The sequence below is a fragment of the Carassius auratus genome, chromosome 2 (assembly GCF_003368295.1).
Source record: "Carassius auratus strain Wakin chromosome 2, ASM336829v1, whole genome shotgun sequence".
Classification (NCBI taxonomy): Eukaryota; Metazoa; Chordata; class Actinopteri; order Cypriniformes; family Cyprinidae; genus Carassius; species Carassius auratus.
The window spans coordinates 8,470,458-8,483,356 of record NC_039244.1 but is presented as its reverse complement, the minus strand read 5'-3'; the positions used below and the strand labels follow the sequence as shown (position 1 = coordinate 8,483,356).

General features: G+C 41.2%; 1 protein-coding gene across 3 annotated transcripts in view; it reads right to left on the bottom strand.

Annotated features, from left to right (window-relative positions):
• The window catches only part of sdr16c5a (short chain dehydrogenase/reductase family 16C, member 5a), a 29,788-nt gene that overhangs the window by 9,715 nt on the left and 7,174 nt on the right, over nucleotides 1-12,899 (bottom strand). For 2 of the 3 annotated variants that reach the window (XM_026281883.1, XM_026281876.1), the window contains 2 exons: nucleotides 8,208-8,339; nucleotides 7,935-8,034 (listed from right to left, as the gene is read on the bottom strand). In XM_026281883.1, the coding sequence (XP_026137668.1) occupies nucleotides 7,935-8,034; nucleotides 8,208-8,339 (232 nt within the window). The remainder of the gene's footprint in view (nucleotides 1-7,934; nucleotides 8,035-8,207; nucleotides 8,340-12,899) is intronic. The other variant, XM_026281892.1, reaches the window with a different exon arrangement.

Here is a 12,899-nt window from a genome sequence, read left to right as displayed (position 1 = left end):
ACTCCTCTACGTCCTCAAAACTCAGGCAATTTGATAATACCTAGAATATCAAAATCAACTGCGGGCGGCAGATCCTTTTCCTATTTGGCGCCTAAACTCTGGAATAACCTACCTAACATTGTTCGGGAGGCAGACACACTCTTGCAGTTTAAATCTAGATTAAAGACCCATCTCTCTAACCTGGCATACACATAACATACTAATATGCTTTTAATATCCAAATCCGTTAAAGGATTTTTAGGCTGCATTAATTAGGTAAACTGGAACCGGAAACACTTCACACAACACCATATGTACTTGCTACATCATTAGAAGAATGGCATCTACGCTAATATTTGTCTGTTTCTCTCTTGTTCCGAGGTCACCGTGGCCACCAGATCCAGTCTGTGTCCAGATCAGAGGGTCACTGCAGTCACCCGGAACTGGCCCCCCAACTGAGCCTGGTTTCTCCCAAGGTTTTTTTCTCCATTCTGTCACCGATGGAGTTTCGGTTCCTTGCCGCTGTTGCCTCTGGCTTGCTTAGTTGGCGTCACTTCATCTACAGCGATATCGTTGACTTGATTGCAAATAAAAAAAAAACACTATTTAAACTGAACAGAGATGACATAACTGAATTCAATGATGAACTGCCTTTAACTATCATTTTGCATTATTGAGACACTGTTTTCCAAATGAATGTTGTTCAGTGCTTTGACGCAATGTATTTTGTTTAAAGCACTATATAAATAAAGGTGATTGATTGATATAATGATACACATCCGATTTCTTTCTCAATTCTTTACTTTCACTTAAGACATAACCATAGACTTTTTCAAACACACTTTCCAAGATGGGTATTTTGACATGTTTTGTATGTATTTTTTGTCGGTACTAAAGCAAGAAGACTTTGAGACACGTCTGTGCTTGCGCCCTGAACCCCAGAACACCGTGGTGCTGAATTGAGCTCTTTCGCTTTTCGCTCTTTTTTTCCTGTTTATTTAAACTGCGATTTGTATTTGTTCGTTCATGTGCAGGAGGACGCGAACGTCCTGAAGGAGAGCTCGGTTCGGTGTTGCTGTCTGTGAGACGCGGATCTCTTGTGTGTACCGAACAGAGCGCACGAGTAACCAGATGCTCAATTCAGCTTTACCGCATCGCAGGGATGAAGCCAACTTGATGTGTTGAATGCTCTGAGCACGTTATAAAACGTATTCTTAAAATACACATTTCGGTTTAAATAAATGCTCATTAAATCATAGCATAATACATAAGTAGCTACAAAAATAATCAGTGATACATTTGCGACCCCATAAAAATTTGGGTCACAATGGCATTTAAAAAGGTTGCATATGCGACCATTTTGGTCGCAGTGTAGTTCCCTGCTACAGCTAAAGTGCTATGCCAGACATGGAGATGCTGAATGGATTCAAAAATGGTAAAATCATAGGCTGTATACAAACATGAATGTAATGTCCATGACGTCACCCATAGGTTTCCGAAGAGAATTGTAGCATTTGGACCAATCAGACACACAACTATTTGTTATATTTAACAGATAATATCTAACACCCCTTTATCTAACCAAAGGGTTTATGGAGCCTCCCCTGAAATGCAACCATCACCTCAAAAAAGGCAGAACAAGGCCTCTGGTTCCATAGCAACCAAAGGCACACTATCTGATAACGCTAGTTTTATGGCTCCCAGGAATGTGGCAAAGCAACTCTTAACTCAAGTCTCTCAAAAACAGACACATGATATACATAAAAAAGGGACTCTTCTCTTATAAGTTCATAAGAAAACCTATTTTTTCTTTGCTATTCTTGCATATTGTCTGTTGAACTTGACTTTTTTTATGCATGCTTATGATAGAGCCACTCGTTTATGTAATCTTACCTATATGTAATCTTACCATGTTTAGTATCTATGAATCTGTCTTCTGATTATCTAAACAAGAGTTCCATGAACCCCCACTCGAGTTCCATTTTGCAAATTGCCATGGTTTCACACAAAGTGTTGTAAAACTCTTCATTAGTTCCAACCTTCCTCTTGGAATTTAAACCTTTCCTCACTGGACAAACCCATACTGAGAGCCTTGAACCTTCTCAGACCTTAACACTATGAGGTCTAGGGCCTGGAGAAGTTTTGACATGCCCTGACATTTCTGCTTTTTTCAGTTGCTTCTAAACATATTAGTGGCTAAAGTCTGAAAACACTATTCAGTACAAACTGGGCTAAAATAATATGTAAATAGCATGTATGTACATGATTTTGTTTTTGAGAAAACAATGTTCATGCATGGTTAGTGAAATACAAAAATATTGAAGTCACTGAAATAAGGTCATGAAGCACATACAGAACATTTCACGAGTTGACATTTACTCATAATTAAATAAAGGTTTAAGCGTATTTGGCGTGCTGTCCGGGGAGAGGGGTCTGAGCCCGGAGGCCGGCCCAGCCCAGAGTGCTCTCCCGAGTGCTTCTACCTGGCTGGGGTAGAAACTTGGGTGAGGGTGCGGGATTGGGGTGGCGGGGGGATTCTGGAAATCGAGAGATAGCGAAGGAAGGACTTGCTTGATTATTTATAGGCGTTTTCCTCTTGAGCTGATTGGTAAATTGTAATTGCTAATGATGAACTGGCCATGTTAATTATCCGTGCATGTTCCTCCCGAAAATTGTTTTGAGAAACTTCCCTTCACGAGTTCACATTTACTCATAATTAAATAAAGGTTTAAAGCGTATTTGGCGTGCTGTCCGGGGAGAGAGCTCCGAGCACGGGGCACCGGCACTGGAGATACGTAAAGGCTCCTGCGGGAGCTGATACTGCTGCGGCAGTGAGGAGATACGTAAAGGCTCCTGCAGGAGCGGACACTGCTGCGGCAGTGAGGAGATACGTAAAGGCTCCTGTGGGAGCTGACACTGCTGCGGCAGTGAGGAGATACGTAACGGCTCCTCCGGGAGCGGATACTGCTGCGGCAGTGAGGAGATACGTAAAGGCTCCTGCGGGAGCTGACTACTGCTGTAGCAGTGGGGGAGATATATAATGGCTCCTGAAGGAGCAGGGTGCTGTTGGAATGGGAAATGGAGATGGCTAGGGAAAAAACGGGTGGCTGATGAGGGTTTGGTGGGCTTTCTTGAGATTTAAGGGGTCTGATCGGATGTAGCTCTTAAAAGCTTCTGATGACCAGCGACCGAGTGTTTGGATCTGATGATGGGAAAGGCCATTTTGAGCCACTGTGGTGCCTGCGCTGATTCTGAAGGAATGGCTGGAGAAATCGTCAGATGAGATGCCAGACAGACGTAAGACAGATTTTAAGTGTTTTTGGAACCAAAAACGGGAGACAGGGCAGCTACAGTCATCTGTGAAAAGAGGGTTGGAAAGGGATTTAGCTTGGGCTTTCCTGAGCTGGAGGAAGGCTAGGAGAGTTTGGTATTGGAGAATAGGTGATTAAAGGTTAAAAATATAGATAAAGTGGCCCTTCATGGTCTGATCTGTTTTACTTCGCTTTATATGAAATGACATGGCTTCATTGTCAAAGATCGATGATGAGGCGTTTTTTTACCAGAAAATTTTCTGGTTGCTACGACTATGGGGCTGACGCGAAAGATGTTGAAGGGGGGAACGGAAAAAGGGCCGATCATGAAATCAGCGTCTATTTCTTTCTTAATTAACAGGTCAACTGTTTCGTTCGGGTTCCGTGAGAGTGGACTGAAGGTTGGGGCATATGAGGCTTTGGGAGGGGAGACTTTCGACCCCGGGATGAAAACCGTGTGAGAGGCTCGACAGTAGGTAGTTAGAAAAATCTGGGTTGGGGTGATGGAGCAATTCGGAAGAAATTACTACAGCCTAAAAATACCCGATTGTGAAGTTCAGTGTCCAAAGCTCCCCAATAAGGACACTGATTCCACTGAGATACTCGGATGATGCATTTTGCCGGAAAAAAATGTATGGTAGGTGTAGAAATGGGAACCCCCGTATGATAACGCGAGCTCGGTGATTATTGTGAGATAGTCGCTGAGCTCGCGTTTCCTTTGTGGAAAAGAGGAACAGATTCGGAGTAGCGATTAAAGGCGATGGCGAATTCAGCAAATGGAAGAATACGGGACTGAATGTGAGCGGTGTTTTTTAGAGTGAGTCAGAACTCGCCGCAGTCAATTTGGCGGTCGGAGGATGTGGGCGAAATAGGAGACAGGAGAGAAAAAAGATCTATATCCTCACCTGAGAGAATTTGGCTCCGAATGTTACTGGAGACGGGTGTAGGATCCAAGGCTGGGGCGTTTAGTGGCATGGGTAGGAGCTTAGCGGAGGACAGGGAGAAGGATGAACGGGCATAAGAGATGGAGGAAGGAGTAACAGCTGACGGAACCGCCTGCGGAAGCCGGCTCGCTCTTGGAACGGTTGCGGGAGCTGCACGGGAAGAGAGCCCAGGAAAGAGAGGGGGAATAATGGGTGCTGGAGTCTGTGCCATGAGTGGAGGCGGCCTTATGCTGTGGTCAGCTTCGTGGCGAGGAAAAGGGAGGGAATGGTGGATGTTGGGGCTTTTGCCATTTGCTGAGGCGGCCTCGCCCTAGAGCAGGATGGCGGGGCTGGGGGCCATGGGTAGAGGAGAGGATTAAGGGTGGGAAAACACTGGGAGTGGGAGTAAGACTAAGGAGGCGTGCTCGCGCCATCTTGGCGGTTTGTGCAGGCGTGCTCCTGTGTGTCGTCTGGAGGATCTGCTGGCCGACGTTCGGAGGATCGAAGGTCTTTTTGTGCTGCATCTGACGCTTGGCCCTGGCTTGCCGGAGGCCTTTTGTTTCGGCCTGATGAACGGGACTCCGTCCTTGAAGGTGTTGCCGTTGGATCGGGCCGGGAATAAGGAGCATAGCGGCCCCGATTTGTTTTGTGGAGGAGTGGATATTGGCGGTGGCGCCCTCGCCTGGAGGGATACGTAGAGGGCTTGTAACTCCGCCTTGTTTATCCGGCGAGGAACAGTGATGCCGGCGTTTGAGAGTGCCTGGCGTAGACTTGTCAGTGTCCATTTCTCCGTGGCTGGAGCGGAGGAGAGAGCTGAGGCATGAGAGGATGCTGGTGACGGTGGCTGACGCCTGGAAGGTGAAGTGGAATCCCTGGGTCTGGAGGTTTGAGCGGTGGTAATGTGGGAAGATCTGCGACCCCGTGGTGCAGCCGCTGGCTCAGTAGAAGCGTCTTGCGGGGCGTTGGTGTCCTGAACTTCGGCTGTGGACGCATGCGGAGCTGCGTCATGAAAGGTGTCGTCTTCATCAGAGGATGATTCGGTCTCAAACATGCTGCGACGATTCGATGCGTAGATTCTGGAAATCGAGAGATAGCGAAGGAAGGACTTGCTTGATTATTTATAGGCGTTTTCCTCTTGAGCTGATTGGTAAACGGTGTAATTGCTAATGATGAACTGGCCGTGTTAATTATCCGTGCATGTTCCTCACGAAATTTGTTTGAGAAACTTCCCTTGTTAACAAGACCGTCAAATCTGGAGCTTGTAGCCTAGAATTTTTATTTTATTAGAATTTTTATCAAACCCAGCTCCCCCATATGTGCAAGAACAACATCTCGATGTCGAACCGCCATCTGCTCTGATTGAGCTAAAATCAACCAAATGTCGATATAGTTCAGAATGCGGATGCCCTGCATATGGAGGGATACCAGAGCCCCATCTACACATTTCATGAACGTGCAGGCTGAGAGAGCAGTGCTCGGTGGAAGCTGCTGCACCCTAAAACTCTGGCAGGGTTGGCAGACCCACCTTCCTGAGGGCACTGAGGTGAGACGGGGACCGTGTAATGAGGTGGACACTGCTCTACCCCAGTAGGGGCCGCCCTCTGTAGTCGTGACCGAAATGCATCAGGACTTCTTGGCTGTGGACCTCCCAGCCTGAAGTACAGCTCGATCGGATTCGATTAGGCTGAGAAGTCACTGGCCCAGAGCGTTGCTCTGTTTGTACGTGGAGGGGGCTGCTCCCACCCAGCAGTTCCTCCAGTACATCTAACTTCACGAGTCAAATAACTGTCATTATATTCCTCAGAATTTAATGGAATCAAACAATCAGACAAGTAAATACGGTCTGGATTGTGATACAATACACATTAAAGTGATATATTAACTTCTCAAAGCCATTAAATTTCTCAGAATTTCATGTAATCAAACAATCAGAGAAGTAAACACGGTCTAGTTTGTGATAAAGTACACATTGAAGTGATAGAACTAACCCCTCCTTATTAAATGGAGTTTAAATAACCAGACACGCGGTCAGGTATGGAAAAATTCACATCAAAACTGAAAATGTAATACACTCATTGCCACGATAGCGCGCAAATAGCTTAGTCACACAAACAATATTAATCCCCTCTGAGATTAAATAGCTGCTCATTAACGCTGCCCGTATAATGTTAGGCATAACACTGTTTGTTGTATACCAGTGCTTATGCAACTATGTTTGTGCAACTACAAGCTTCCAGCAGATCGATATGCCAACCCAACGAATGCCGGCGCTGCTCCGCCTTGGCGAAAGCGGGACCGGCATCGGGAGGAACGCTGGAGAAGGCTCACTTCTCGAAGAGAGCCCTCTGGGATCAAAGCGCACGTGAAATCATACGCAGTGCGCTTTGATCCCGGGCAGACCACGCACAGACCGCGTTCATCACCGCCTCTAACGTTTAGCTTAATTAAGTAGGCAGAAACACACAATCTGAACGCGGTCTGGATACACCCTTCAGATGCCTAGTCTTAGCTTTGCTCTTTGACATACTATAGCTACTTAAAGGAGCAAATAGTGACAAACGACAAGACTGACAAGACTGAATGACATGCAAACACAGAGCGCTTGCTGAAGGACAAGAAGCTGAAGCCAGCTGCGTGGCAGGTGCCTTTATAGCTTCCTGGTCGCTACGTCACCCCGCCCGTGACATCACGCCCTTCTTGGGGATGTTCCCCAAAGTGCTTGACGCAGCTCGAGTTCCTGAAAAATATAATGTTTCCCATTATATGACTAGTAAAATAGTGGCAACTTGCTCTGATGAACACGGCTCTCCTCAGAGAGCGCTGCATATTCTTCTTGTGTGACAGGTGTAAGCTGTATCGATAATCGTTGCTTTTAATAGAACGGTTATCGTCAATACCAATATATCGCGACACCCCTACAAAAGAACCATTTCAAATGTTTATGTGCCTTTCTTTCTACTCCCAGTCGCTTTCGTAGAGTAATATTGAATTTTTTTTTCTTTTAAATACTTTACATAATTTCAGAAATAAATATATATGTAAATTACACCGAAGCACAACGTTACCTTACAGTGTTCGGGAGTGCTCAAAAAGACTTTCAAAACTCAATTTGTAATCGATTTCTTTTCTTAAAAGAGATGTGGATTTGGACAGCAATTAAATTACTACATGACCTTGGTTTTTGTCTAGAAAACAGTAGGTAATTTCCGCTCAGCGTTTTTACGGAGGTGATGAGAGAAATACTCTGGATTCGGACTGCATTAAAATCATCAACTACCCCCTGTAAATGGTGAAAATCCCTTACGTCCCCACGAGAAACAATTATCATTTGATATAGGGCTTTAGAGTAAATCCCACATTTTTTTTGTGTGTGTTTGTCATTTATCAGCAAATAACTCTGCACTACTTTGAAGTGGGGGGGGGGGGATTTGAAGTTTTAAAATGATACTTATTTTGTGTTATTTCATTCAGGGGTTGATTAGAGAATTGATTAAAAAAAATTATGTGGGGACACCTCGGGCAAAAGGGGTTATACACACAGATTGTGATATACAAGTTGTGTATTAATGTTCATTCATGTCTGCTGCGAACCTTTTAAAAACAATTTAAGCCTGCCAAACATGTTGTTTGATGGACTCAAAGTCCTGGAGGAATTTGTCACTGTTCCAAAAGCTCATCAGGTAAGAGAGCAGTTGCGTACAAAAACCGGTCATTCCATTACCTGCCAGTCCATTGACACCTATCAAGCCTGCAGAACTAGCAACGCTGACCAGATGTCCATGGTTCTTATCTGTCATGGCAGGCAGAAATGCTTTATATGTCTAAAATAGAAGCATAAACAAAAAATTAGCATTTACACAGAATAGTAACTTAATTTTTTTTTTTATAAATAAATTATATATAAATAAATATTTATTGGTATCCCTTTATTGTCACTGGTCACAGGTACCAGCGAAATTAGCTATCATATGTTAAGAAAATATATAAAGCCTACCCAAAAGTGAGACATTGCATTAACTCTGAGTGTCTTCTCAACAAGTGCGTCAGGAGTGTCCATGAACCTCTTACCACTGACAATGCCAGCATTGTTTATAAGTATGGTGACATCGCCAATTTCACTTTTTACCTAAAAGTGGACAAATAATCAATAGGAGTTAAATAATTTGCGATATACAGTTCTCAAATTAACCATTTGTTAAAGTTAAATGTCATGTAAATATCATCATATTATAATGTACCATAAACTGGTAAACAAACAATTTATAAGACAAAAATTGGTGTGTCTTACCATATTATTTAAATATGTATTAAATATTGTATCTCAAATATGAACACACTGGTATGTAGCGCAAATAGTTGTAATGCTTAATGTACACGGTTATTCTTCTCGGTATTTCCCTATAGCGGCTAATGAACCTGAAATCTTACCATTCACAAAAAATTATTTACTTCCTCATTGAAAAATAATGTGGATAGTTTATTGGTCATTATGCAAATATATATGACAGCAGAATGCCATGACTGACCAATGAGAATCCTGTTGGAGTTGTGTAAACTAGACAAGTATTTACATGCGTTTTGTGTCGATTTTTCAACTTTAGTGCAGTCAGTTTCTGTTGTAAGGAAAAAAAGATCTTACAATAATCAGTACAATACAGAGTATCATTTACAATATTATGAATGAATCAGAATGAGCTTTATTGCCAGGTATGTTTACACATACAATGAATTTGTTTTCGTGACAGAAGCTCCGCAGTACAACAGAATGACAGCGACAGAACATAAAACACATAATAAAAGAATAAAAAATACAAATAAGTAGATAGTGAATGGCAATATAAAAATGTCAATTGTAGGCAGGTATATTACAAAATGCAGTTATGTATGTACATATATATTATGTGCAAAATTTAAGTGTATACTAAGTATGTGTGTTAGATAAATAAAGTATGTGTATACAAATAAAGTGTAGTGTGTTCACAGTTATTATCAGCTGTTCATAAGATGATAGAACATAGTATCAAGATATCTAATCATTCACTATTAAAAATACATATAGACCTACTCTTTAAAGCTGCAGTAGGTAACTTTTGTAAAAATATATTTTTTACATATTTGTTAAACCTGTCATTATGTCCTGACAGTAGAATATGAGACAGATAATCTGTGAAAAAAAAAAAAAAAAAAAAAATCAAGCTAATCTGGCTCCTCCCAGTGGTCCTATTGCCATTTGCAGTTACGGACAACTCCCGTTAAGAAAACAACCAATCAGAGCTGCGGTCCGTAAGTTTATTTGTGTTCAAAATGTAGAAAAATGTATATAATAAAAGAGTACACCATGAATCCATTTTCCAAACCGTGTTTTTAGCTTGTCCTGAATCACTAGGGTGCACCTATATTAAGCGTTTATATTCTGACTACTTTAGATTACTTCGGGGGTACCGCGGCGGAGTAACCCAGAACCTTTGTGATTCTTCATAGACATAAACAGAGAGTAGTAGTTCCGGCTACGATGTTCTTCCGCAAGACGCAAGCAGTTTATTAACCGCTAGAGAGTCAAAAGTTACCTACCGCAGCTTTAAGAACACCGTAAATAATCTTTGAGAAGTACATGGAGCCTGCAGAGGCAGAAAAAACTGAACATTTATGAAAGTCGGAAAAAAAGGCAGTTTCTTGCTGGTATTCACTTACCTACAGAAGTTGTCAAATGATTAATGAATCTGAATGACAATTTTTAGTGAAAAAAAAATCAAAAAATATTCATATAGAGTTTCATCCATCCATCTATCTATCTATCTATCTATCTATCTATCTATCGATCACTCAATCTATAATAGTTTCTGTACAAGTGAGTTTAAATGGGTCATATGATGTTGCTAAAAAGAAAAATCGTGTATTTGGTATAATGAAATGTTTTTATGCGGTTAAAGGTAAAAAAAAAAAATTTTTTACATACTGTACATTGTTTCTCCTCTATGTCCCACCTTCTGAAACGTGTTTTTTTTTTTTTTTTTTTTTTTTTTTTACAAAGCTCATCAGTCTGAAAAGCGAGGTGTGCTCTGATTGGCCAGCTATCCAATGCGTTGGGATTGGACGAATGCCTCAATCATGAGATGGAAATGTTACACCACTCACCACAATACAAAAACAATAAAACCCATTACAAACTAGGCATGTGTTGCATCCAGTGGAGACATAAATACTGATTGTAAAGGAGTCAATAAAATGGCAAATACATATGCAAAGGAGTAAAAGTATTGAAAAAAATAAATGTGCTTTTTGCAAACAAAAATAAGGAATAACAAATAAATGAAGTATTGCAAGAAGAAAATAAGTTTTGCTAACAAAAATAAATTTAAAATATTATAATGAAACCGTGCAAAAACATTGATTTTGCAATACATATTTACCATGGCCATATCTACTAATTTATTTGCAATGCTGCTTTTATTTAGCATTTTAGTCAAGTTTGAGCTTACCATACCATTTTTCCCTTTGCGCTTCATGTTTCTGCGTGTCTCACTTTCTGGAACTGTTTTGACATGGGGGTGGAGTCAAGGGACGATGCTGTGTACAACATGCCTCTCTGGAAGTGATGTCATCGGACCGAGATGCAGCTCACTGTTCTAGAGTGGATTGTTTCCGTTTATTCAGTAGCATTAAAACATGCATGGTTTTCATTTGATTAACTTTATTAACAAATGTATGTGTGTAATAGCAGCATTTGCTCAAGTTAAAAAAGTTGTTAACATGAACATCTGCTGTTTTTCCCTCTTAATGTGCACACTTTTATAGCATAAAAATGTGTATCATTTCATTTGGTTAACTAAATGTGTATTAACAGTGTTTGTTTAAAATCTCTTAACTTGTGGGAGGATGCCAGCACACAGAAGTGTTCTTTGTTTACATAAGTTCAGAGTTCCTGCTAGTTTCAATGTAAAATAATGCAATCAACTTCATAAACTATAACTTACAGTACTGTTCAAAATAATAGCAGTACAATGTGACTAACCAGAATAATCAAGGTTTTTCGTATATTTTTTTATTGCTACGTGGCAAACAAGTTACCAGTAGGTTCAGTAGATTCTCAGAAAACAAATGAGACCCAGCATTCATGATATGCACGCCCTTAAGGCTGTGCAATTGGGCAATTAGTTGAATTAGTTGAAAGGGGTGTGTTCAAAAAAATAGCAGTGTGGCATTCAATCACTGAGGTCATCAATTTTGTGAAGAAACAGGTGTGAATCAGGTGGCCCCTATTTAAGGATGAAGCCAACACTTGTTGAACATGCATTTGAAAGCTGAGGAAAATGGGTCGTTCAAGACATTGTTCAGAAGAACAGCGTACTTTGATTAAAAAGTTGATTAGAGAGGGGAAAACCTATAAAGAGGTGCAAAAAATGATAGGCTGTTCAGCTAAAATGATCTCCAATGCCTTAAAATGGAGAGCAAAACCAGAGAGACGTGGAAGAAAACGGAAGACAACCATCAAAATGGATAGAAGAATAACCAGAATGGCAAAGGCTCAGCCAATGATCACCTCCAGGATGATCAAAGACAGTCTGGAGTTACCTGTAAGTACTGTGACAGTTAGAAGACGTCTGTGTGAAGCTAATCTATTTTCAAGAATCCCCCGCAAAGTCCCTCTGTTAAAAAAAAGGCATGTGCAGAAGAGGTTACAATTTGCCAAAGAACACATCAACTGGCCTAAAGAGAAATGGAGGAACATTTTGTGGACTGATGAGAGTAAAATTGTTCTTTTTGGGTCCAAGGGCCACAGGCAGTTTGTGAGACGACCCCCAAACTCTGAATTCAAGCCACAGTACACAGTGAAGACAGTGAAGCATGGAGGTGCAAGCATCATGATATGGGCATGTTTCTCCTACTATGGTGTTGGGCCTATTTATCGCATACCAGGGATCATGGATCAGTTTGCATATGTTAAAATACTTGAAGAGGTCATGTTGCCCTATGCTGAAGAGGACATGCCCTTGAAATGGTTGTTTCAACAAGACAATGACCCAAAACACACTAGTAAACGGGCAAAGTCTTGGTTCCAAACCAACAAAATGAATGTTATGGAGTGGCCAGCCCAATCTCCAGACCTTAATCCAATTGAGAACTTGTGGGGTGATATCAAAAATGCTGTTTCTGAAGCAAAACCAAGAAATGTGAATGAATTGTGGAATGTTGTTAAAGAATCATGGAGTGGAATAACAGCTGAGAGGTGCCACAAGTTGGTTGACTCCATGCCACACAGATGTCAAGCAGTTTTAAAAAACTGTGGTCATACAATTAAATATTAGTTTAGTGATTCACAGGATTGCTAAATCCCAGAAAGAAAAAAAAAATGTTTGTACAAAATAGTTTTGAGTTTGTACAGTCAAAGGTAGACACTGCTATTTTTTTTGAACACACCCCTTTCAACTAATTGCCCAATTGCACAGCCTTAAGAGCGTGCATATCATGAATGCTGGGTCTTGTTTGTTTTCTGACAATCTACTGAACCTACTGGTAACTTGTTTGCCACGTAGCAATAAAAAATATACTAAAAACCTTGATTATTCTGGTTAGTCACATTGTACTGCTATTATTTTGAACAATACTGTACATCATTAAAAAGGTCTACAACTCAAGATTCATATCGATCTCGACTTTTTTTTTCATTTACATAACTCCTGGCATA